Below are 27,561 nucleotides of genomic sequence, written 5' to 3' on the forward strand. Positions count from 1 at the left end.
CTATAAAGAGTCAAGACAAGAACTGAGGTTAATAAATAAAAAAAAAACTGCTTATCTTCTTAAACCTAAAGAACCTTGTTCAAGTATCTTTCATGCCCCTAAACTTCTATCTTTTCCAAGTCTACTCATTCCTTAAGGGCTAGTAGCCGAATTCTACCTGTGTTTAGGTTTTATACCTCTCCTCGTTTCAAAATCTAACAAGGTAGACCTCTCCTGCTCTTAGTTTACGCTTACTATTCCAGCACCATTAAAATCTCTCTTCTAAACTCCTACCATACCTACTAACCGCCATAACAGCTATCAAGCACTGAAATTATACTTATTGGTAACTTCTCCTGAACTGTGGCCTGCTGTTTAATTTTTTTGTGCAGATCTTACCTACCCATAAAATAATGAACTCTGAATGTTGGGATTTTCTTGAATGTCACAAAGAACCTTGCATAATGCCTGAGGTACTCAATTATTGGCTCAATGAATAACCCTTTTTTCAATTATTCAACCGCTATCTGTTGTTTTTACAAAAAAGGTGGATGGCATGGCAAATCTCACTACCTTCCCTCTATTACCACATAGACAAAATACCCAGCCACACTGCCCTCAACATACTTCTAATGCTTTACGATACAAGCGAACTGCCTCTTCAATGTTCCCCTGTTCTCGTTTGATATTGGCTAGGTTATTCAGAGAGTCTGCATGGGTGGGACACAGACGGAGAGCTGTATTATAACAATCTTCTGCTTCAGCAACCTAAAAAACAAAACGAACTATTCAAAAACCATACAGAACAATCAGAGAGTCACCGCTGATAATTTTCAAACAATTCTAACAATCATTACTCTAAAAATAACAGCATTTTCTAAGAATTCTGGAGTTCTAATATTCCCGGAAAATGGGTATTTTTGCTAGTCTTTCCCTCAACCAAAACTTCAAAGTAAAACAATTTACCATCTCACTACTTAATAACAATATGTACAAAAAGACGTTTTTAATCCTACCAGGTAACAAAGAAATAGACTGAGTAAAAATCCTTACACTGCCCTTCTCTTTGAGAGCGTTGGCTAGGTTGCAGTAAGCATCAGGGAAATGTGGTTGCAGTTCAATAGCTCGCCTGTAGGTGTCTATTGCCAGATCTATCAGGCCTTGCTCATAGTATACACAAGCCAGGTTGCCATGCACCACTGCATGATTTGGACTCAAGCTTAGGGCACGAAGATAAGCTGCCACAGCTCTGTAAAAGAAACACACACACACACACACACAAAATGCAGCTAACTTTTAATGGATACTTTGTTACAATTAATTCATGCTAAAGTGTATCAATTAATTGTAATTAACTATAATTAATTCATGCTATATTAATCTCAAACGAAAACTATATCTCTATAAGATGTATTTCTACACTGACGAATTTTCTTTTCTATTCCCACCTAGGAAAATAGGCTCTCCTTTGACAACAACAACAAAAAGTTAAAAGGCCTATTCTAGCCTAAGAAATAACCATTTCATTTACAATAAAGGAAATTTCAACTAAATTCCCACTAAGAAGAATAATGGCTTTCATGGAAGCCAATGAAAAATCTGGCAGCAATATCTACAAATAAAAGGTAATACAGCAGACATCGTGAGCAGGGAAGGACATACTAGAAAAGGAATTTTTATTTCAATGGACCATTGTCATAATTTCAGTCCAAACTCTCAAGTGCCAATACAACAAAAACTCAAGAAGACTTATCAAATAGAATGCTCTCACCTGTCAAAAATGCGTGCCTCTTTCAAGACATTTCCTAAATTGATATAAGCATCCAGAAAATTTGGGTCAAGGGTGACAGCCTAAAAATTACAATACAGTTAACTTAGAGCATGTTAGGGTTTTGCTGGATTAACTTCCCAATTACAACTTTTCATTTTGGGGTAACTTTTTTAGACCTCCAATTACATTTTTTTAGCATATGTAATTAAATCTTTTTTTAACCCAATTTATTCAGTACCCTTTCATCATTGCCAGGCTCTATGTTATTAAAATAAATTCTCATATAAGAGCAAAAAGGGTCCTGAAAGGAAAAATAAAAAACTAGGGCCTACTCCAATTTTATTGAGCTGAATAATTTGCCCTACTTTATTCACAATTAACCAGCCTAACTCTTCTAAACAAATAATGGCAGTAAGTAGCAACATGCTCTTATTGAAAAGGAAATACACGCCTCAGTAACTAGAACTGTATATTCCATAAGATCTCAGAAAGATGTGTAACCAGTAAAATACGTACTGAGATATGTACTAAGATTGGTTACTTCATTAAATAATTTCTTCCAAATAGTTTCTTAAAATACAGATGGTTACATGGACAGCAATGATTCTCAACCTTCCCTGGCTCCATCACGGGACAGTTAAATCAGACCCTCTGAAGGTGGGGCCAGGGCATGGTATCTTTTACAAGCGACTCGTGTGCAGCCAAGGTATAGAACTACTGATCGAGAGAGGTACTCCTACAGTATAGGAAATGCAAGCCTTAACCAAAACACTGAAAAGATGAAGGTAAAGAACACTTATACAATTCTGTGGTAAACATAACACAACATACTTAATTTAGATTCTATAGTGATAGATGTCCACTCTGGAAAACTTTTTAACTTTCTTATTATGGAAACTTTCAAACATATACAAAAGCAGAGGAATAAAACAAATCCCCAGGTCCACATTATGCATGTTCAAACAATTAAATCATGTTCAATCTTACTTAATCTATATCCCAATCTACACCCTCTAACTCCCAGATCATTCTGAAGCAAACCCCAGATATATCATTACACCCAGAAATATTTCAGTATGTATCTTAGAGACGAGAATGTTTTTCCTCCCAACATAACCATATACCATTATTTCACCTAAAAAATTGACAGCACTTCCTTAATATCAAGTATCTATTCAGTGACCCAATTTATTAAATCATAACCTTGAATCAAGATCCAAATCGGACCCATAAAATGCAATCTGTCAACAAGCCTTTGTGAGTTTCTTTTAAACCTTTAAAGGTTTAATTTGAACCTCCATTTTCACTCCTGCAATTTGTTGAAGAAATCAGATCATTTGTTCTATATGGCTCCCATAGTTTGGATTTTGCTGACTGCATCCCTTTAACACGTTCCCATTTCTTGTATTTCCTGTAAATTAGCAGTTAAACTGTTGTTATTGTTCTTTGCTGTGGAATTAATTCCGACTCATGGCGAATCCATGTGTGCAGAGTAGAACTGCTCCATAGGGTTTCCAAGGTTGTGATCTTTTTGAAAACAGATTGCTAGGCCTGTCTTCTGAGGTGCCTTGGGTAGGTTCAACCACCAACCTTTCGGTAGTAGTCAGTCAAGCACTTTACCATTTGCACCACTCCATTGTTGTCGAGTCCATTCCGACTTATAGTTGGAATGGGAAGCTTCCAATTTAGGTTGTTTCCTCTTTTTGCAAGAGTACTTCACTGGTCGAACTGTTTACTTTTATCGTAAGGTACATAATGTCTGGTTGTCCCTTTTTTGTCACTGATAAATGCTGAAATCTATTAATGGTAATATTCTAATTCTATCCTTCCTTCTTCACTTATTAGCTGTAACACTTCTATAAAGAGAGACTTTCCCAATCAACTACTGAATTACCCTGAGGTCCAGTTCATACAGGAGAGGGAGACAAATGTTTTAGTCTTTCCTTTTTAAAGAGTTTTCAAAATGAGTTGCTCCTTATCATCTTCTAAAGATGACCATGGAATTTCTTTTTAGTGTAACTATGAATTCATAGATTTAAACATACTTGGTAAGTTTCAATATGTTTACGTTATTATATCTATTAATGCTCAAGTCTCATCTTTAGCCAGTGGAAGCCTCTTCAAGTTGCCTCGCGACACAAAGTAATACATCAAAGCTTCCTTGCTTTCTGGTATGACAAGGCATTCTAGGCTAATTTTGCACATTTCCTGCCCCAGACCTGGAATCAGCCTTTTCACCAAGAAGCCCTGTCTCTTTATAGTATAGATATCCACTTTAAAAGTGTTTTTAATTACTGAAGTACATTCTCAGTGCAAAACTGGAAACCATGCCAAAACACATACCATCCAATGAACACTGCAATACTGTCAGAAAAACAAAGATATATGAGACTCGTTGAGTAAAGGATTATTTAGTTCTAGTAAAAACACCCTGCACAAATAAGCACTTCATAAATACCAATTATTAATTTAATGACTAACCTTTTCAAAGTGATGAATTGCAAGCCAAATCTCCCCTTGTGCATTGAAAACACAGCCAAGATTACTCCAAGCTACTGCAAAGTTCGGTTGCGTCTCAATTGCTTTCAAATAACATGCCTTAGGGAGGGTTAATGAAAGAAGACGGGAGGGGAAGGAGGTAAAGGGAAAGGGGAAATTTTGCAAAGGGAAAAAAAAAAGATTGGGGAAGGGGGAAGAAGATGATATCATTATTCCTTCTCTGACCAGCCAAAAGTGACCCTGCAGCATAGGCTCGCTTGCGCCAAAACTAATGCGCTGCCACAGCTGGCTGCTCCTGCGCCTGCGCCACCAGAACCCAAGTGCAAACCACCATATTCAGTTCTGCCAACCGATGACCAACCCTTTTGCTGGGACTCATCTGGGAAGTCAGTGACCTTAATACTCTATGCTGGGCTTCTCTTCTCTGAACACCTTAAGAACTCTTGTTATGTTTTCAAGTGATCTCTAGAGGGCACCACTTAAGGCCATGTTTTTCTAGCCTCACCATTTCCCAAAGTGTGTTCTACGAGGTGTCACTGGAAAAAGGATTTCGTGATCAAATGAATCAGGAAAACAGAAAACAGGCTTCTTTACCACAGGACTTCTCTAAACCCAACAGTATACACAGGATTCCCTTAGTTGACCATAAAACCCTTCTTTCATCGGGCATTTTATTAGAATACTATGAAACACATTTGGGAAATGCTACTCTAAACAGTAATGTTCCCGACTAATGCCAAACTATGCAACTGAGGGGAAAAATGTTTTTTCTGCCAAATCAGATACCATAAAGCCAGGCTATAAGTTATATTCTCCTAATGCCCGTTTTCCAAAGGAGCTTGAAGCTGAAACCTCATATGACAGGACTGCACCTAGGTTGAGGTCCCTGTAATGCGAGCGCAAACATCGCCTGCGCAACCTAACAGCATCGCACTGCGCAGTCGCTGCGAACTGCTGCGCTACATAGAACACCCCTAGACGCAGCAAACGGCCAACCAGATCCATGAATCTACTAGACAGGCCCGTAGAGAATCTTTGTTCAATGAGATTAGTTGGACTCGAGGTACGTTAAAACCCAATTTTCTCCAAAAAGGCTGCAGAATAGGACTGAGGGAGCCAGTCAATCAGATTACTCATCTAGTCAACCGTTCACAGGGGCTCATTCGCACGCTGCGCATTAACGCTGCGCAGCCTTTGCGCTACTGCAGGGTCACAGCGCATCATCAGAAGAGCAGAATGCTGCAATCCAAACAAAGAAGAAAAAAGGAAAAAAAAAATGAACAACAAGAAGAGTTAGAAGCTTTTACTAGTAAATTATCTCTAATAATTTTTAATATCTTAATTAACTTTTACTTATCTTTGACAGAATTGTGGCTATAGTATAAAACATTCTTTTACATAACTTGCTTGTAAATAAAATTATTTTAAGCTGTTTCTGAAGCCACAAGACAGAAGATTCAGGCATGGAGGCAAACTGTTTTGCTGTGGCAGTTACAAACCCGTTACCATATTTCTCATCATGTGACTTTTCGGTGCGTTCCTTGCTGGAAGAGGAGGAGGAGGTGTGTGTCTGCCCTAGATCCAGGCCTCGAGCTCCCTTCAGCGAGGCACCTTACGCATGGAATAGGAGGTTTCACCCACCTGAAACCTTCTAAATACAATATCAATGGTGAAAAACCAAAAACAAGAGAGAAAATAAAAACAAGATCATTAGTAAAAGTTCAACAAAGCAATTGAAATTCTTTGGATGTCTATTACATATGGGAATGAGGACAGTCTCAAGTCTGTAACATGGGAAACATGCAGAAGGGAGAGGGTTAATCAGGGCTATTGCATACAGCAGGGATTTTTGCTGGAAGAAAGGCTCTTCATTTTCTACAAAGACAACTTAATTTTGTTTCCATCTACTAGGACTATGCTGGCTTGAATTTTCAAATGCACTGATTACAAAAGAAACACATTGCATTTCACTCGAGTATTTTCTTGTTTACTAAGTTACTAAATTCTCACCAAAAACAGAATAACATTTTTCAAAACTAGGTGTCTCCAGAGCTCTGAAATAAAGAAGTCAGCAACCTAAGGCAGGCGCAATGTCTCAGCCTAAACCAATCTCTAAAGCTGCAGTGAAGTGCAATTCATGTTAGCTGTCCGCTTGGTGGGGTGAAAATTAATAGGCGCTTATCAAATATTTGTTCTATAAATTACCAATTAGATTTTTCAGCTAAAATTGAAATCAATTACAATTCATTAGCTGGAAACCTACAAAAGGTTAATCCAAAGTGTCAGCAGAATTTATGAGCTATGCACTTAAAACTAGTGCCTTTTAACATTAGATGGTGTTGAAAAGCCTTCTCCCTCCCTGGATGGAGCAAACAGACAGCTACGCTGCGCATACACTCCACGCATGAGCATGCGCGTGGGGCTCAGAGCAACAGGTGGGAGTTTCAGAAGCATTCTGGTTTCTCCCCACTCCTCACCCCTGCAGCGCGGTTGCGTAAGGTGGCTTGTAACAAGACAATTTCATTTATAAATGTAATTTTAAATTATACCAAAAGCCTTTAATAACCCAACCTGGTGTTCAAATTCATTATTTGGAAACACAGAATGCTAAAAGCCACCTTTCCACTTTGGCAAGTTTTCTTTCGATCAGTCCGTTTCACAAACAAACCAGCTTTGTCCTTCTGATTTTTTTAAAAAGGAGGTGGGGTGGGAAGGAGTAAAAGAAGGAAGTAAGGAAGAAAAGGTAGACAACTAGGATTGAAAAAGAAGAAAAAGGAACCGGGGGGAGGGAGCGTGGATAAGAAGGAGCAGGATGTTCCAATTATTAATTTGCAATCATTTTAACAGCCTTTCTTCCACTGTAAAAAGGGTAAGGAAGATGAAGGGAGGAAGGTTAAATAAGAGCTTTAAATGCCAGTATTACAGGGTAACATTTGGATGAAATTCTTCTCCACTTACAAGCCACAAAGGACTTAGAAGAGCAGCATTTTCAATAGCACCTGCATCATATAGGAGTCTGGAGCCAAATCACAGGTGCTCTGCTTGTTACCAGCAGGCAAGCCTCAGATTTGAAGGAATGTTATTCATTCTCATAGGAGATGGAGCCCATTGTTATAGAGATGATCTAGCTCAGCAGAAAGGCTCCAAAATGTTCGGTTTCTTACTTTACCCCCAGATTTAGAACAGATATGCCGAAGTCTGGCCCTGCTCTAGTCTGAGGCGATTCATGCCATCAGTTTCCTCAGTTTCAAAGGACTGTTTTGTAAAGACAGCTCAATGAAGAGTTGAAGACTTTGCAAAAAGTACAAGTTTTCAAAACACTGATGTTTAAATGTATTCTATCAAACACCTACCTTGGCTTCTTCCAAGCGACCCAGGGCTTTAAGCAGGTTCCCCAGGTCACTGCGAACACAGTACAAATCCTAGAATCCAGAGATGCTTTGTCATTAATTATACTCTGATATGTCAGTCAAAAATTATCTTATAATCCCTTTTATGCATCTAGCACCTTGTCATTTTACTCTGCCAAATGCTTAACAAAAACTATTATAGAACAGGACCACTAATCCCTCATCCTCAACTCCAAATTCCAAAAACTCATTTGATGGCTAGAACTGACGTGACACTAACTATAGAATTTATGTATCTCAATTAGTGTGACTATTCACGTTTTACTGCAGAAATATGTGTTTTATTAAAACGGGAAGCTTTAAACATGACATTATTACCTTTCTAAATTTAAAAACTTCTGAATTTTGAAATGCATTTGGCTGGATCTGTTTCAAATAAAAGACCATGGACCTTGTACTTACAAAAGCATCTCCCCCCTCCCAAATGTGAGTCAAGTAGGAAAAAAAAAAAAGATCAAAAAATACACTCTTTTACTCAAAGTTATGATATGATACCATGACCAAACAGGATTCATACGAGGTATGTAAGGATGGTTTAACATTAAAAATCAATCAACATAATCCACCACATAAATAAAAGAATCACATAATCATCCCAACCAATGCAGAAAAGGCATTCGGAAAAGGCATGCAATAAAGTCCAACACCCATTCCTGATAAAAGCTCTCAACAAAATAGGAATAGAAGGGAAATTCCTCAACATAATACAGGGCATCTATACAAAACCAATGGCCAACATCATTCTCAATGGAGAGAAGTTAAAAACATGCCCCCCCCGAGAACAGGAACAAGACAAGGATACCTGCCCTTTAACACCACTCCTATTTAACACTGTGCTGGAAGTCCTAGCTAGAGCAAGAAGGCAAGAAAAAGAAATAAAGGGCATCCAAACTGGTGAGGAAGACGTTGAACTGTCCCTATTTGCAGATGATATGATACTATACATACAAAACCCAAAAGACTCCATGAGAAAACTACTGGAACTAAGAGAAAGATTCAGCAGGGAAGCAGGACACAAGATAAACATACAAAAATCAGTTGGATTCCTATACACCAATAAAGAGAAAGATGAAAAGGAAATTGGGAAAGCAATACCACATATAATAGCCCCTAAAAAAAAAAATACTTAGGAATAAATCTAACCAGGGACGTAAAAGATCTATACAAAGAACACTACAAAAGACTACTGCAAGAAACCAAGAGAGACCTACATAAACGGAAAAACACACTATGCTCATGGATAGGTAGACTTAACATTGTAAAAATGTCAATTCTACCCAAATACAATGCCATCTAAATCCAAATGCCAACACCATTCTTTAACTAGACTGAAAAACTAATCATTAACTTTATACGGCAATGAAAGAGGGCCCCAAATAAGTAAAGCATTACTGAAGAACATGATACAATGACAGACACAAAGATCAATGGAACAGAATCGAGAACCCAGATGTAAATCCATCTATCTACCTACAGCTACTTGATCTTTGACAAAGGCCCAAAGTCCATTAAACGGTGGAAAAAAACCCACTGCCATTGAGTTGATTCTGACTCATAACGACCCTACAGGTCAGAGTGGAACTACCCCATAGAGTTTCCAAGGAGCGCCTGGTGGATTCGAACTGCTGAACTTTTGGTTAGCAGCCATAGCACTTAGCCACTAAACCACCAGGGTTTCCAAATGGGGAAAAGACAGTCTTTTTAACATATGATGCTGGCAAAACTGAATGTCCATCTGTATAAAAATGAAACAGGACCCATACTCATACCACACACAAAAACTAATTCAAAATCGATCAAAGACCTAAATATAAAACCAAAAACTTTAAAGATCATGGAAGAAAAAACAGGGTCAATGCCGGGGCCCTAATACATGGCATAAACAAGACACAAACCATAACTGACAATACACAAATACCAGAAGATAAGCTAGATAACAGGGACCCTCTAAAAATTAAACAATTCTTATGCTTCACCAGAAGAGTAAAAAGAGAACCTACAGACTGGGAAAAAAATTTTGGCTATGATATATCCAACAAAGGTCTAAACTCTAAAATCTACAGGAAAATCTAATACCTCTACAACAAAAAGACATATAATCCAATTAAAAAATGGGCAAAGGATATGAACAGACACTTCACCAAAGCAGACATTCAGGCGGCTAACAGACACAAGGAAATGCTCGAGATCACTAGCCACTGTTGTGGTTGCTGTCAGGTGCCATCCAGTCGGTTCCGACTCATAGTGGCCCTACGTACAACAGAACAAAACACTACTCAATTCTGCGCCATCCTCAAAATCACTGTTATGCTCGAGCCCACTGTTGCGGACACTGTGTCAATCCATCTCACTGAGGGTCCTCCTCTTTTTTGCTGACTCTCTACTTCACCAAGCATGATGTCCTTCTCTAGGAACTGATCCTTTCTGATAACATGTCGAAAGTACGGAAGATGCAGTCTCTAAGAAGCATTCTGGTTGTACTTCTTCCAAGACAGATTTGTTCATTCTTTTGACAGTCCATGGTATATTCAATACTCTTCACCAACACCACAATTCAAAGGCGTCAATTCTACTTCAGTCTTCCTTACTCATTGTCCAGCTTTCGCATGCATTACGAGGTGACTGAAAACACCATGGCTTGAGTCAGGTGCAACTTAGACTTCAAGGCAATACGGCATTAACAGGATACAAACTCTAACTAATACACAAACACCAGGAAATAAGCTAGATAACTGGGGTCTTCTAAAATTAAACGCTTAAGCTCATCAAAAGACTTCACCAAACAAGTAGAAAGAGAACCTACAGACTGGAAAAAAAAATTTTGGCTATGACAAATCCGACAAAGGTCTAATCTCTAAAATCTACAGGAAAATCCAACACTTCTAGAACAAAAAGACTAATAATCCAATTAAAAAATGGGCAAAGGAAACGAACAGACACTTCACTAAAGACATTCAAGCAGCTAGCACACACATGAGGAAATGCTTGCCATCACTGATCATTAAAAAAAAAAATGCAAATCAAAACCACAGTAAGATGCCATTTTACCCCAGCACTTACTGGCACGAATCAAAAAAAAGAGAAAATAACAAATGTTGGAGAGGCCGCAGGGAGACTGGAACTCTTAGGCACTGCTGGTGGGAATGCAAAATGGTACAACCATTTTGGAAAACTATATGGCGCTTCCTTAGAAAGCTAGAAACAGGAATACCATATGATCCAGCAATCCCATTCCTAGGAATATATCCTAGAGAAATAAGAGCCGTCACACAAATAGACATATGCATACCCACATTCACTGTAGCATTGTTCACAATAGCAAAAAGACAGAAACAACCTAGATGCCCATCAACAGATGAATGGTTAAACAAACTATGGTGCATACACACAATGGAGTATTACACAACAATGAAGCACAATGATGGATCTGTGAAGCATCTCACGACATGGATGAATCTGGAGGGCATTATGCTGAGTGAAATAAGTCAATCACAAAAGAACAAATATTGTATGAGACCACTACTATAAAAACTCATAAAAAGGTTTACACACAAAAAGAAACAACCTTTGATGGTTACGAGGGAGAGCAGGGGTAGGAGAGAAAAACACTAAACAGACAATAGGTGGGTGGTATTTTAGTGAAGGGTAAAAAAAAAAAATTTTTTTAAGACAGTACATAATACCGGGGAAGCCAGTACAACTTGTCCAAGGCAAGATCATGGAAGCTCCATAGAGCCATCCAAACTCCCTGAGGGACCAAATCACTGGGCTGAGGGTGTGGGAACCATGGTCTAGGGGAACATCTAGCTCCAGTGACATAAACACAGTTTATAAAGAAAAAGTTCTACATTCTACTTTGGTGAGTAGCGTTTGGGGTCGTAAAAGCTTGTAAGCAGCCATCTAAGATATTCCACTGGTCTCACCCTAACTGGAGCAAGGGAGAATGAAGAAAACCAAAGACATAAGGGAAAAGATTAGTCCAAAGGACTAATGGACCACAACTATCACAGCCTCCACCAGACTGAGTTCAGCACAACTAGATGGTACCTGGCTACTACCACCGACTGCTCTGACAAGGATCACAACAGAGGGCCCCCAACAGAGCTGGAGAAAAATATAGAACAAAATTCTAACTCATAAATAATAATAATAATAAAATAAAGACCAGACTTAACTGGTCTGACAGAGACTGGAGAAACCCCAAGAGTATGGCCCCTGGACACCCTTATAGCTTAGTAATGAAGTCACTCCTGAGGTTCACCCTTCAGCCAAAAATTAGACAGGCCCACAAAACAAGACTAAAAGGGCACACCAGCCCAGGGTCAAGGACCAGAAGGCAGGAGGGGACAGGAAAACTGGTAATGCGAACCCAAGGTTGAGAAGGGGAGAATGTTGCTATGTCGTGGGGTTGGCAACCAATGTCACAAAACAATATGTATGTTAATTGTTTAATGAGAAACTAGTCTGCTCTGTAAACCTTCATGTAAAGTACAATTTTAATTTTTTTTTAAAAAAGGCACAAAGGGACAGGGAAACTGTATGAATGGAAACAGGGAACCTGGGGTAAAGAAGGGGAGAGTGTTGATAGATACATTGAAAGGTTGACAACCAATGTCACAAAATAATTTGTGTATTAATTACCTAATGAAAAACTAATTTGCTCTATAAACTTTCACCTAAAGCACAATTTAAAACAGAACAAAAAAAAAAGTTATTATATGAATCACTCCTGTATCAAGAAGCAAAAATTTTCCAGAGTGGAAAAAAGTATTTAGCCAGTGATTACCTATCAGCAAACCTGCCCTTAGGAATATTTAGAAATCTTGACTTCATTTCACTATTAGGCGGAAGGATTACCATCCAACCACTGCCTCAATCCTGCCACTAGATTACTCATTAATATTAAGTGTCATGAGAGTTGTGTGTGTGCATAATGAAAAGCAGTGACCCTGCTTTTTATTCGCAGCTCAATTTGTGATGCTTGTCATCTGAATCACCAGTCCACTCATCAGTATGAGGGATATGTCAGAACAGTGCACTTAAATTTTTATTTATCCTATTTGGCTCTGTCAGTCATATGTATCAGTCAACAAGCAAAGAAAATGGCAGTAGGGAGTACACTTACAATCCAAACTGTTCCATGGGTGAAAGAACCTTAAATGAAGTCCTAGAAAGTGAAATACTGTCAACTGTGCCAAAGTAATATCACATATGTTATTCTATGTGCAACTGTACTATGGTTTCCAGAATCAGATGATCAATTTTACTGATAAATAGCTTTTGTGATTTATATTATCATCCACCAGGTGAACCAAAAGAGTAAACTGCCACAGGACATTCTCTTCCAATCAGCCATTCTGGGTCAGCTCCATGATCTACCCAACTAAGTACTATCCTTCAAGCAATGATTGATGTTTTGGGAGAGTACAGTTACCACCCATGACTTCAAGCACAAAAGGTTAATACTAATCCTCAAAACCTCACAGGTATCATTAATCTTATTACCTTATTATTATTCTTCTCTAATTAGTCTAAGCACTTGTTAGCTCTATTAAGAGTACACTCCAGAAGTAATGAATTCTATAATTTTGCTATCTAATTTGCATGGTATTTTTTTCTAAACTTTAAGGGTTATCCCTCTGTTTTGGCAGACTATGGCTGAATAAACCAATCTGTTAGAACAAGCTATTTCTACTACTTGATTATCACGGTTACACATCTTTGGACTTTTACCAACTCTGATGTTTTTTCTAAGGCATAGTAATCACAAGTCTTATAATAATTTTCCAACAGTGACCATAATGACTATACATGTTAGCCCACTGTTACATATTTTACCCTCTAGTTTCTATAAACTCTTAGATGGATGCATCTCAGTCCTCATAGTGTATTTATTTATACTTAGTTATGATATTTTTTTTATGATATTTAGATCCATTATAGCATAATAAACCAAGTCAATACAATACTCATAGTTAAAAACAGATTACCTTAATTATATTAAAAAACAGATTATCTTTAAGATAGAAATCAGTAATACAGTTTTAGAAAAAGGTAAAACACATGATATTAAATATAATAGTTAAAACCAATTCTCCCTCCTAAGAGATCCAAAGCTATATGCATGACAACTAATTTCTTTAGAAAATCCAAGGACACCACCATTCTCCCTATGGTTCAAAACCCAAGTCATCATATTCTGCTTCATCTGTCAAATCAAAACAATGTCTGCTAAGAAAATCACATTTTTCCAACTTGGCTCATTCTATCTATTCCCAGGTTAATGCCTTTCATGAAAACCTTTAGTCAATTCAATAACATGCCTGCAACTGTAGGAAAAAGAAATTAACAGTATACTTATCCCCAAGGCTTACTATGTGAAAAAACAAGGCACATAGAAATTAAGTGCCCATATAAAATGGTAAAGAATTCTAGAGAAATAAATGAACTCAAAGGAGAAATTTAAGGTGGACCTTGAAGCATAAGTAGGGTTTTAAAAGACAGAGGAGGAGGGCATTGTAGACAAAAGAAAATAGTGTGAATAAAGGTAACGAGATGGAAATGAGTAAGATCTTCCTGTATAACTACCCCTCCCTAAGAGAGTATCTGTTTTCTGCCTTTCCTCCTAGAGCCCCCTGCCTCCGCCCACAACATCTACACACACAGACACATGCACACAAAGTAAAATCAGGCCTATAAAAACCTACAGGACTTCTCAATTGCCTCTCAAATTAAATTCAGACTCAGCCTCACTATTCTTTCTCAGCCTTCCAATTGACTCTACTTACACTCATTTCTTGTTATTACACGATTCACCACTTCAGCAAAGAAAGTATACTTGCTATTTACCTTCCTTCAGAATGCTTAGATTATAAGCACCCACTCAAGAAAATCTTCTGATTAATACTCACCAACAATAATCATCCAAGGAGCTTACACCTTTTTTCCTTTACGGGTCCTGTCTCATATTAGAAGCTGCAACTCCCACTCCCCCATGCATCTCCCCAATTCCTAGCAAAGCATGGTACACACAATAAGCACTTAAATATTTAAATGTCACATCTGCATGACAAACTTAACAAAAAGCAGAACAGAGAGGAACAGTAAGATATGGTTTTCCATGGTTCAGTAATAAATGTAATAATGTAACAAATAACATGAGTGACACATGATAGGATGCCAGCAGCTCTCAGTACTATTCATCTACAATCAAAGCAGAAGAAATGGTTCAAAATTTATGGATTCAACAACACACAATACAGGAGAGGTGAGCACAATGGGACTAAACCAAAAGAAGTTTCCTGAATAAACGGAACGCTTCGAAGGCCAGCGTAGCAGGGGTCGGGGTTCAGGGTCCATGGTTTCAGGGGACATCTCGGTCAACTGGCAAGATAAAATCTATTAAGAAAACATTCTGCATCCCACTTTTGAGAGTGGCATCCGAGGTCTTAAATGCTAGTAAGCGGCCATCTAAGATGCATCAATTGGTCTCAACTCACCTGGAGCAAAGGAGAATGAAGAACACCAAAGACACAAGGTAATGACGAGTCCAAGAGACAGAAAGGGCCACATAAGCCAGAGACTACATCAGCCTGACACCAAAATAACTAGATGGTGCCCGGCTACAAGCGATGACTGCCCTGACAGGGAACACAACAGAGAACCCCTGAGAGAACAGGAGAGCAGTGGGATGCAGACCTCAAATTCTCGCAAAAAGACCAGAATTAATGGTCTGACTGAGGCTAAAGGACCCTGGAGATCACGATCCCCAGGCCTTCTGTTAGCCCAAGACAGAAACCATTTCCAAAGCCAACTCTTCAGGCAGGGATTGGACTGGACAATGGGATAGAAAATGATACTGGTGAGGAGTAAGCTTCTTGGATCAAATAGACACGAGACTATGTGGGTGGCTCTTGTCTGGAGGGGAGACGAGAGGGCAGAGGGTGGTCAGAAGCTGGCTGAATGGACACGAAAATAGGAGGGTAGAGAGAAGGCGTGTGCTGTCTCATTAGGGGGAGAGCAGCTAGGAGTATACAGCAAGGTGTATATAAATTTTTGTATGAGAGACTGACTTGATTTGTAAACTTTCACTTAAAGCAGAATGAAAATTTTTTTAAATTATGGATTCAAAAAGAGCTGCCTACCAAGCCATTATACAAAGAGCCGTTAGACAATTTTATACATAATTTATAAAAGGGATTGCCAGGTATGGGCTACTCTAGTGAGCCACCATATGAAAGAACACCATCTGCCATCTGTACCTTCAAATATGATGGACTGAAATTTCAGGGAAATTATTAAACCATCCAAGATTACAGAAGATAATTCAGAATGTGAAAATTTGAAACAACTGCCTTAAAACTGATTTCTATACCCCTGAGGGAGCAGGAGAGCAGTGGGATACAGACCCCAAATTCCCATAAGACCAGACTTAATGGTCTGACTGAGACTGGAAGGACCCCGGTGGTCATGGCCCCCAGACCTTCTGTTGGCCCAGGACAGGAACCATTCCTGAAGCCAACTCTTCAGACAGGGATTGGAGTGGACAATGGGTGGGAGAGGGATGCTGGTGAGGAGTGAGCTTCTTGGATCAGGTGGACACTTGAGACTATGTTGGCATCTCCTGCCTGGAGGGGAGATGAGAGGGTGGAGGGGGTTAGAAGCTGGCGAAATGGATATGAAAAAAGAGAGAGTAGAGGGAGAGAGTGGGGTGTCTCATTAAAAAATAGGGGGAGAGTAATTCGGAGCGTGTAGCAAGGTGTATATGGGTTTTTGTGTGAGAGACTGACTTGATTTGTAAACTTTCACTTAAAGCACAATAAAAATTATTTTTTAAAAAAAAGTAATTTCTATAATCAAGTCACAGAGAATAACTTCAAAACTGACATATCTCTTAACTTAAAAAGATAAAACGTTGCTGAAAAAAGGTTACCAGGAATACAATACCTTGACATTTTATTTTTTCACTGCTGCAAAATCAAAATAACCCGAGTTTCTTCAATTATTTTTCACAGAATGCCAACTACATCTACAATTCAAGCCCACAATGCACAATGCCAACGGGAGCACAATATAAGGAACAGACTCAAGATTCTGTCAATACTGAATTTGACAAAGGCATTTGACAGTAACCTTAAATCTACTAAGACCAAAAAAAAAAAAAAAAAAAAACCAAACCCACTGCCGGCCAGTCAATTCTGACTCAAAGCGACCCCACAGGGTTTCCAACACTGTAAACCTTTATAGACACAGACTGCCAATCTTTCTCCTGTAGAACAGCTGGTGGGTTTGAACTGCCAACCTTTTGCTCAGCAGCCAAGTGCTTTAACCACTGCACTACCAGGGCTCCTTCTAGTAAGACCAGATATCCTGAAATAAATTAAAATATGACCAGGTGCTCCTTGGAAACCCTATGGGGTAATTCTACTCTGTCCTCTAGGGTCGCTATGAGTTGGAATTGATGGCAACAGGTTTGGTTTTTTTTAACAGTACACTTAGGTGAAATCAAGGCAGTTTATACAATCTCTTTTTCATTCTTACTGGTAAGCACAGAGAAAGAAACCAACACCTTCTACTAGCAAAAAACACAGAACCAAATGGAAACACATGGCTGTTCAATGCCTTCAAGGGGGTAACCCTATGGTTTATTTTACTACTATCTTGCTTCTTTGGTAAGGCACAATGATACGCTTCCTGTTAACAAGTTAGATATTAAAAGCATGGTTCTGCCTCCCACATCAATTTTCCCTTCTCAACATACTCCTGTGGTTTGGTATACTGTCAACAGCAATGACTGTTCTGCTACAAACAGGCAACTGGAAACCTGAGCCAAAAGAATCAGGGTTAAAGATGGCTGGGGCCAGGGCTGTGTAAGAGGGTGTAAGTAACCTCATAGTCAGTAAGCAAAGGGTGGAACCGACCACTATTAATAAAGGGAAAGAACTTAATGTGACAACTGGGTGCACAGGTCAGCCCTGAGCCTTGGCAAGAACAGGGTTCAAGCCCAAGAGGCAGCACATACAGGATTCCCTACAACTTTCTGTTATTTATCTATCTAGATAGTACTACAATAAAAATTATAAAAAGTCCCTCAAATACAAATGCAGATGTATATATCTGTGTGTTTATTTGAGGGACTTTTTATAATATATCTGTATGAGTGGCTTTATATATATTTATAACATATAGATAAATAAAAATGTAAATATGTATATATATGGAAGCCCTGGTGGCATAGTGGTTAAGGGCCACGGCTGCTAACCAAAAGGTTGGCAGTTCGAATCCACAGAGTTTCCAAGGAGTAGCTGGTAGATTCGAACTGCCAGCCTTTTGGTTAGCAGGTGAATGCTTAACCACTGAGCCACCAGGGCTCTGACATATATATACACATATATATATAATCTCTAAAAAGATATACAAGAAATTAGGATCACTGGCTACCTCCAAGAAGGTTAGCTGGAAGACTTTTCACTATATCTATTTAAAAAGCAATAAATTAAAAAAAAACAAAAACAATAAATTGTAAACTCTTAAAATTAACTGAAAAAAAATTGTTAAAATTCTCATAAAAAGACCAGACTTAATGGTCTGACTGAAACTAGAAGGGCCCTGGAGGTCATGGTCCCCAGACCTTCTGTTAATCCAAAACAGGAACCATTCCCAAAGCCAACTCTTCAGACAGGGATTGGACTGGACAATGGGATAGAAAATGACACTGGTGAAGAGTGAGCTTCTTAGATCAAGTAGACACATGAGACTATGTGGACAGCTCCTGTCTGGAGGGGAGATGAGAAGGCAGAGGGGGTCAGAAGCTGGCCGAATGGACACGAAAATAGAGAGTGGAGGGAAGGAGTGTGCTGTATCATTAGGGGAAGAGCATCTAGCAGTATATAGCAAGGTATGTATAAATTTTTGTATGAAAGACTGAATTGATTTGTAAACTTGTACTTAAAGCACAGCAAAAACTAAAAATAAAAGAATTATTAATAGATGACATGACGAAAAGTGACTTCAGATCTTTGAACAAACTACTAAATTAAGCTTCAGTTTGCTAACCTGCAAAATGAGGCAGCAGGATATGATCAATGGCTTATCAAACTGTGCTCAGTAACTGCCTTGAGGGGTGGGTGCATGCCCTTTAGGCACAACAGTTCCACATTTTTACTTCTTCAGCATTTGCTTTGAGGATATTCAGGCTCAGGTTTTAATACCCACTTTACCATTACTAGGAGCCCTGGTGGCGCAGTGGTGAAGAACTGGGTCATTAACCAAAAAGAGGTCAGCAGTTTGAATCAAACAGCTGCTCCTTGGAAACCCTATGGGGCAGTTCTACTCTGTCCTATAAGGTTGCTATGAGTGATGGCCACAGGTTTGGTTGTTTTTGTTGCTTTTGTTTACCATTCCTAGGGGCCCTGGTGGTGCAGTGGTTAAAGGGTTTGACTGCTAACCGAAAGGTCGGCAATTCAAAACCACCAGTGGCTCCTCGGGAGAAAGACGTGGCAGTCTGCTTCGGTAAAGATTTACAGCCTCGGAAACCCTACGGGGTAGCTATGCGTTGGAATCAACTTGAAGGCAGTGGGTGGGTTTGGTTACTATTACTGGTTGTGTGAGCTCAAAAAAGTTAGCTCTGAGTCTCCTGTTTTGTTTTTTTAATTGGTAGCACTGGAAATAACAGCACCTGCTTGGAAGGACCATTGCGAGGATTAGCTTCTGCAGCACTTAGCACAGTGACCGTGCACACAATAGCCTTTCCGTAAATGGCAGCTATTATTAAAACTACTTCCAGGGTTGTTGCAAAACTCAATGTTGAGGACATATTCTTAAACCTTTCCTGTATCTATTTTTCGCATATCTGTCTTCTTTCCCTAACTACATCAAAAGCTCTGAGGGTAAGTCTTATTTTCTTTGTATCTTTCCGAGGCCCTAATACAGTATGAACTTAATAGCTGCCAGCTGTGCCTCACTTGTTCCCCAGAAAACATCTGTAATTCAGACAAACCACTTTTAAGGACTAATCAAAAGCCTGATGTGGACATTATCATCTCAGTTCTACTCAGGAGTAGATTATCCAATAGGCAAAGTAAGCACAATGCTTATCTTGCTTACCAGATCACCTTTTTTCACCACATCAAAGATCCCACTACTAGGTATGGCTGGCATCTGTCTCTCTCCCAACCTCACAGCACCTTCCTACAGAATCAAAACCTCTTTTCAAATTTACAATCCCTGACAAGAGTGGATGACCCAGTAAGCAAGGTAAGTACAGGCTTACTTGTGCTTACTTACTCATCTGTAGTGAACAATTTCAATGATGTGGTGAAACCCACGTGAAATTGTTCAGAACAGATATTTGGTAAGCAAGGTAAGCACTGTACTAACCTTGCTTACTGAATAATCAGCCCATGATGCTGCCCCTTCTAACTACGTTAAAAGAGAAGAGAATAAGATATTGAGAAGCATTACTTTGTAGCCTAGGTTTCATGGCACTGATCCATACATTGGCATTTTATTTTAATTATTTTCTATTACAGCTTAAGACCCTGTATCTATCATTCCTTGAAAATCAAACTGCTGCAAACACCTATCAGAATTTATACAATTTAATCAAAACACGTGTCCCATACTTTTATGGGCACTATAAAAAAATACATGTAGAGTTTCTTGCAATAAGGATAATTTTTTTGCTTTTCAATTAATTTTCTAGATAAAATTATTTTTTAACATAACGTAGACCAAGTCGAAGCAATTTTACCATTTTACATAAACAAATGTTTCTAAACTCTTCACTTTATTCCACGTGAAAACCTATTTTAGTGTCTGAACTATCACACTACGTTTCTATTTAGGTTTCTGTGAAGGCAAGTAATAACCATTATAATTTTACTCACGGGATTGTACTGGAGAGCAGAGACGTATGCTTGTACTGCCCCTTCCATGTCGCCTGCTGCTACCAACGCAGCTGCCAGGTTAATATAACCATCGATGAAATCTGGTTTGAGACGCAATGCATGTCGATAATGCTCAATTGCTTCCTGTAACTGCCCTCTTTCCTTGTACACGTTCCCCAAATTTGAATAGGCTTCTGCCAGAAGGGGATTCTGTTTAATTGCCAGAGTACTAAAGTGAGCAGATCTGGAAAAGGCAAAAAACGTTGACACACAGGTACACATGTTACAGAATGAAGGTACAGCCCATATGCATCTGTTTTTAAAGGTCCCTTGCTATTGCTAATTACGTAACAATTGTTGTAAAGCACCAGTCCTCTAGTTGATTTTCAACTCATGGTGACTCCATGTGACAGAGTAGAACTGCTCCATAGGGTTTTCTTGGCTGTAATTTTTAAAGAAACCAGGCCTTTCTCCTGTAGAGCAGCTGGGTGGGTTGTGTTGCTCCACCAGGGCTCCTCTTACATAACAATACATTGTATCTTAGATAGTACATCATAAGAAAAACAAGTTTTTCAAAAGTGGAGGTATTCCAGATTTCAAATTGGAGAGCTGTTTTTCATGAGATAAAATTCTTACTAGAGTCTTATTACCAAACCAACACATTGGAAATCATGATCATTAAGATCAAGAAGGAAAATGCTACATGCATGAGTCTCATTACGATACATGCCTTTAAATGTCTAAATAAAAGAGAGTGACACTATTAAAAAGAACACAAACTCTTCCCTTTTGATTAATTCAATTCAAGCTTAAAAGTAACACATTACAAAGGCAGAAAGGCAGTATTTGCAATTTAAACCACATATGCACCTCCTACCACAGTATACAGTCACGCGTTGCTTCACATTCATGATACGTTCTGTGAAACAGAACATTGTGTGATTTGGACACTGTGCAAACACCATGCCAAATTAGGCCCCTGAGGGCCACTATCCCACTGTCCAGGGTGGTCTGCAGGGCGGGCCCCATGAAACTTCAGGGGATGGAGACCCCCAGGACCCAGGGGAGCCCTGTGCGGTTAGCACAGGTTATCTACAACCAAACCCTCTGGCTTCCAAAAGGACCAGGAAAGTTTCCTTTTGTGTTGTGTTTGGTTCCATTCTCCAATCAGGGATTTCTGAACTCTATTATAACCTTATGGGACCGTGGACATGTGGTCAGACATTGCCCAAACAGATGTTATGAGGTGCATGACCCGTATACACCATCATCTCTGAGCATCTCAGTCCCTCAAGTTGACATGCCTTATAAGGGTGTTCAGGGTGAGACTGAATGTTCAGATGTAGGCTAAGAACAATTTATTACCTGAACAGTGTTAAGAAAGCAGTAGACCCACATGTAAAAGTCTAAAAAGGTACCTAGAGATACTAATAATATAACCACCACCACAAAAGGAAGGAGAAAAACTGGCACCTGGGCTGCCACATGACACGAGTGGGCAAGAGAGCAGATGTGCATTGATGGCTCAGTTGAAATGCAGTATAGAAAAGCTTCAAGTTCAAATATTTAAGTATCATTTGTCAAGCTCAGTACACAGAGGCAGCAATCACCAGCAGGTACCCCACATCTCCTACCTGTCCAGCCTTCGACACTGGAAGTGTATAGATGAAAGTAATAAAAGCACACCAGTATTGTCTGGCTCTTGTCTCCAGAGCTGCATGCAGTGTCTCTCAGCTGCCTCAAAATCTCCTGCCTGATACTCTCGATGTGCCAACTCAGCTAACCCTTGGAAGGAAAGCATACGTTTCGTTGGTTCTGGAGAATCATCAAAACATTTGAGGGAGGGAGGGGGGGAAACAAAAAGTTAGAAATGCAAACAAAAAATGTAAAAATATGGTATATTAAACTTAAAGATGAAAATGCTTGAAACTATGTAAAGCACTAGAGTGTTCTGCACGTTATTTACACTCCCAAGTTAACATCAGGTGCAGAATTAGCATCTTAGATTTCACCCATTAATACTTTCCTTCCCAAACTAGATAGGAATTATTTACTTTCCAATATTACAGTTTTTATGATTAAAAGTACTTTTAAATTATAAATCATAGGTAACATCTAAAGATGCAATGAACGTTATTCCTTAGCCCTTAGTTAACATCCAGAAACAAAACATAAAACGTGTGATTTGCAAGGTCACAAAGACTTACTAATGTCAAATAACCTACTGGGAAACATAATGGCTTTAGGTTGGATTTGCAGGGTGGGGGAGGTGTACTAGTAACAATGTATCTCTTTACCTGGGTGTGTTTTTACTCTTTATATTAATGTTTCTATATTTCGCAATTTAATTTTTTTAAAGGGTGACTCTAGAAACTGAACATAAGGAAAAAAACTAGAAGTCAAAGTGCTATTTTTAAAACAGCTGATAAACAAGATAAATACATCTGTCAAGAGCCAAAATATTTAAAGGGGTCATCCAACAATTTAAATAAAGACCCAAGATTATATTGCTCTTCTACCATCCCAAAACTCACAAGGATACTAAATTAGCTAAGCCCCACCCACGCTGTTTTAACACTAGCATTTTCCAAAGAGCTCTGGCACTGAAGAATTAAGACACTGAAAACAACCCTATATAAACCAAGCAGTTACCTACAACTGTAATGGTTTAAAAAAAAAAAAAAGGAAAATGCTAATATAAAACATCTGATAAAGTTCAACAAGAAATGAATACCAAATAAAAAAAACTTTGCTATGTGTGACTTAATTCAGATACAGAAAGATAGAGGATATGGCTAAAAAAATGGCTAAAGCCCCCCAAAAACCAAACCAAACCAGTTGCCGTGGAGTCAATTCCAATTCCGACTCATAGTGGCCCTACAGGACAGAGCAGTACTGTCCCATAGGGTTTCCAAGGAGCAGCTGGTGGATTCGAACTGCCAAACTTTTGGTTAGCAGCCAAGCACTTAACCGCTGCGCCACCGGGCCTTCGGGGGGAGTGGGGGGACCTAGCAAACTGCCCAAGTCTCAATCTCAAATGCTTATTTGAACAGTAATGCGTTACTGGGAATCTGACCATGGCACTTTAACAAACAACATGCCTAGATCTATCTAGATGGTTGAAATGGGAAACCACGGACAAATTATTTAAACTCTACCAAGGTCACAGTGACAAACTCAAATTTGAGCCTAGCACCCCAATCGTTCAAGCTGGTGTGTGTTCTGGAAAGCAAGTAAATTTTCTGACTGGAATGCACAGCTGACCACGAACACAAAGAGCAGAGGGACTTGCATCCAAATCTGGGGGAGTTTACCTCTCTAGTAGAAACTACAAGATTACATTTTAAATAATTCTTCAGAGCTTCCTAGCTCCTTATTTTAACACATTACTTTGTCACTTTTCAAAGTTGCTTATCTGCTATTATAACACTTCCTCTAATAAAATAACACACTCAGAAAAGGGCAAGCTAGTACATAACCAGAATCTTAAACCTTTAAAAATCACTATGGGGCAAGGAGGAGGGGACCACTGACTAATTATTAATCCCACCACCTATAATTATGGATAAGAGACTATTGAAGATTCACCTATTACTTACAGCACAATGTCCAAAAATAACAAATAAAAAACCTTTGACACATTTCAACCAATAAACAAACAAAAAAAAAACCTCGTAGGAAACCTTAGAACCACCGCTCAATCCCCCCTCCCTCCCTGCCCCAAACAGCCTCAATATGGAAAAGCAGCTAAAGGAAACCCCTAGAATTTGGTTGGGTTTTTTTTTTGTTGTTCGTGTACCAAATGCTTTCGACTGAATTGTCTAAAAGGGCAACCGCCTTGCACTTGTGCAGCTACACTCCAGTTGCTTTACAAACTCTTCAAGCAGGGATGAAACTTAAAAATACATACACCCTATGAAAAAAAGAGACTCTGGGCTATAGGATGGGGATGGAAGACCCAGAGGCGGCGGCGGAGGAATACATTGAGAAAGTAACACAAAGCGAAAATTCTGAAAGCAGGATGGTCAGTGCGAAAAAAGCGCACCAGGCTGGTTTGTCCCACAGGGGTAGGAACTGGACCACAAAGCTTACAACCTCTGGAAGGAAAGGGCGTGGTACCCCGCGAGAGGGAAAGGAGAGTAGGGTGGGAAGTCCGGGCCAGCGGCAGCATGCGGAATTGGGCGACGGCAAAGCGAACCCCTGGAAATTTCCAATCCAAACCCGGGCCACTCAACCGAAAGAACACTAGAAAGGCGCTGCCCAGCGGGGTGCTTGCCCAATGTCCCCACTTCTCAGGTTCCTTGCAGCAACCGGCGAGCTTCTGCTCGTCTTTGGGTGATGCAAAGCGGGGATATGATTACACCGGAATGGCACCCCCGCCCTAGATTGACAAAGAACCAAACCTGGCTAAGGCGGAAGGGTTGGAGGGGGCTGTGGAGAGAGAAGAGGAGAGGGCGGTGAACTGGTTTCGGACAGAGAACGGTAGTGAACGAAGAGTGAAAGGGCAGGGATTCCAATGCAGTCCATTCTTAGCGCGCACGTGTGCTAGAAGCGTTCCGAGTAGAACGCGAGAACACACACATTGAGAAGCCAGAAAGGACGCAAAAAGCAGAAAGAATGAAAGAGATAAATGCTTGAGAAAGGCAAGACAGAGGAAACACCGACCAGATGCCGGTAGAACACGAACAGCTCAGCAATGCCACTGATGTAATGGGGGCGGCTAGAGGGAAGGGAGGGGGCGGTGAGAGGCAGAGAACGGCGCGAGACCCCGAAGCGGCGTCTGCTAAGATAGAACTGGACACCGATACCTGTGCTGTCGGCCACGTTGCCCACGGAAGACGCCATCTGGAGCTTCTTGGGGGAGAGCGAGGAGGGGGTAATTGAGTCCCGCCGCCGCCGCTAGTGGCAACAATGTTTCTGGAGGTAGTGGTAAGAGAGCAGGAGCTGTACTGGTGTCCTGTGAGTCTTAAGCGGCGGCAGGCGTCATAGGCTTCGAACCTTAGGAACTCTGGTTGACCATCTACCTCTCACGATCTTGAAATGGCGGCGACGGCTCCTCGGCCGAAACAACACGGGCCGGAACTACTTTCTGTTACAATCAAGTACCAGAGCGGAGGTAGCGCGGTAACCGGCGCTACAGACGACAAAATGACTATAATCAAAGTCGCTTGCTCTTATGTAGCCTTCCGCGTAGGGCCCATTGCGACAAACACGATTGTGTCGAGAGCGCATGCGAGCAGCCCTGTCAACCTGACTCGCGTCTAGGGCACACTGTCTAGGGCATGAGCGCCCAAGTTTTGTTTTGTTTTTTTATTATAGTGAAGCATAAGGTTAAAAAAACCCATACATTTGCCGCATAAATTTTTTCCGAAGTGGTAAAGTATCGCCAATGATGTAGATTTTAAACATAAATGCCAAAGGAGTCTAAAAAATTTAATCAAGTTTATTCACACAAAAAATGGATAGTTACAAGGCTGATGATTACAAATCATGGATCAGTTCTAAGCAAGTAAATGTAAATAATCTTATTTAAAAGCTGAACTGTTCTTCAAAATGATGGCGGAGGGGGTTCCAATTTGAACACGTCTTAATTCAGACCCCAGACATTGATGAAAACGACTGATACTTTTCACAGGGCCAAATGAATGCAAACATCTCAGGTTTTGGTCATATAGCCCAAAATTTGAAAATCGTTTTGGTATTCAGGATAGTTCTGCCCACATTAATGGGGCAGATGTTAATGCTTAATAACTCAGGGACACCCTGAGGGTTTGCACTCCAAAGGCAGGCATTGAAATGTTAAATGACTCATATTCGTCAAAATCCATGACTCTTCTGAGTTGTGGCTTCATTTCCACCAAATAGCTCTGCAAATCATCACAATCTGAGATTCCACTGAGCTCAGAAGCAGTTCAACAGAGATAAATGAATTCATTTCCCATCTGCCTAAACCACACATCTAGTTTGAGTCTGAATTACCTCCACTTCCTTGAACAAATCAGCTCTTATTATCCCACTGCAGTTTCAAGTCCGTGTTCAGATATGTTGTCACATTAGTATTAATTTATACCTCATATCTTGTTTCAGAAAGGATTTAAGACAGCTTGCCACATTAGCAAGAAATTAGTATAAGCCACTAGAGGCCATGATTTGGATCTCTAAGTGTCCTTTTATTTCAAAAAGTCCTTGGTCTAAGAAAGCAGGTCAGTGAATTTCTTCAAAAAGTTTTTACTACTACATTAAAAAACAAAAAAGTCCTCAATGCTCTGCTTTAATTTCTTTCAGACAGTCCACAAACTTTTTAATTATGGATAGGAGCACAGAGAAAAGTCATAACATGATCATTTCTTCCATCACATAATCAGGAGTCACATCATGCAGTGAAAAAGACAAACTGCACAAACCAAACCCACTGCCATCGAGTCGATTCCGACTCACAGCGACCCTATAGGATAGAGTAGAACTGCTCTGTAGGGCTTCCAGGGAGCGCCTGGTGGACTTGAACTGCCGACCTTTTGGTCAGCAGCCTTAGCACTTAACCACTACACCACCAGGGTTTCCTGACTGCACAAACTGTCCTGAAAATCGGGCACCAATCTCTTAATTGGATTTAACTGGTAAAATCTTTTTTTTTTTCTTTCCCCTCTCACTAAAAGTACCCCATCTGTGATGAATAAACTCAGTTTTTCAACTTTTAGAACAGACTTCTCAAATTCTATTGGCAGATGTTTGGGTCTAACTGATTAACAGGTGATAGCTAATTAAGTAGAATGCTTTATGTTGTTAAATGCCAGGTAATGCTCCCTGCATTTGGCCCGTTGAAACTTGTGGTCTAAGGCTCCCCACCCTGAGAGAAGAGTCAAAGGATATTATGATACAATTTTGCTGCTAGGGAAAGCAGGATGGTGGGGCTCACAGGGGCACAACAAGAAAAAAAAACTCTGTTGGAATCTCAGCAATCTCATTCCAGGTACCTTCTAGGAATAGCATTTGGAGGGTTTAGCTTGAAGGACTT

At 39.8% G+C, this 27,561-nt stretch overlaps 1 protein-coding gene across 2 annotated transcripts in view; it reads right to left on the reverse strand.

Moving 5' to 3' along the window:
- Positions 1 to 25,624, reverse strand: part of OGT (O-linked N-acetylglucosamine (GlcNAc) transferase) — a 39,549-nt gene extending 13,925 nt beyond the window's left edge. Inside the window, exons 1-8 of one of the 2 annotated variants that reach the window (XM_049871806.1) lie at positions 25,355 to 25,624; positions 22,181 to 22,331; positions 20,547 to 20,790; positions 7,603 to 7,671; positions 4,232 to 4,348; positions 1,751 to 1,830; positions 1,033 to 1,228; positions 607 to 747 (exon numbers count right to left, since the gene is read on the reverse strand). In XM_049871806.1, the coding sequence (XP_049727763.1) occupies positions 607 to 747; positions 1,033 to 1,228; positions 1,751 to 1,830; positions 4,232 to 4,348; positions 7,603 to 7,671; positions 20,547 to 20,790; positions 22,181 to 22,331; positions 25,355 to 25,391 (1,035 nt within the window). In that variant the 5' untranslated portion in view covers positions 25,392 to 25,624. Of the gene's footprint in view, positions 1 to 606; positions 748 to 1,032; positions 1,229 to 1,750; positions 1,831 to 4,231; positions 4,349 to 7,602; positions 7,672 to 20,546; positions 20,791 to 22,180; positions 22,362 to 25,354 lie in introns of both variants that reach the window. The other variant, XM_049871805.1, reaches the window with a different exon arrangement.
- Between the last annotated feature and the right edge of the window lie 1,937 nt (positions 25,625 to 27,561).

Source organism: Elephas maximus, chromosome X (genome assembly GCF_024166365.1).
Source record: "Elephas maximus indicus isolate mEleMax1 chromosome X, mEleMax1 primary haplotype, whole genome shotgun sequence".
Classification (NCBI taxonomy): domain Eukaryota; kingdom Metazoa; phylum Chordata; class Mammalia; order Proboscidea; family Elephantidae; genus Elephas; species Elephas maximus.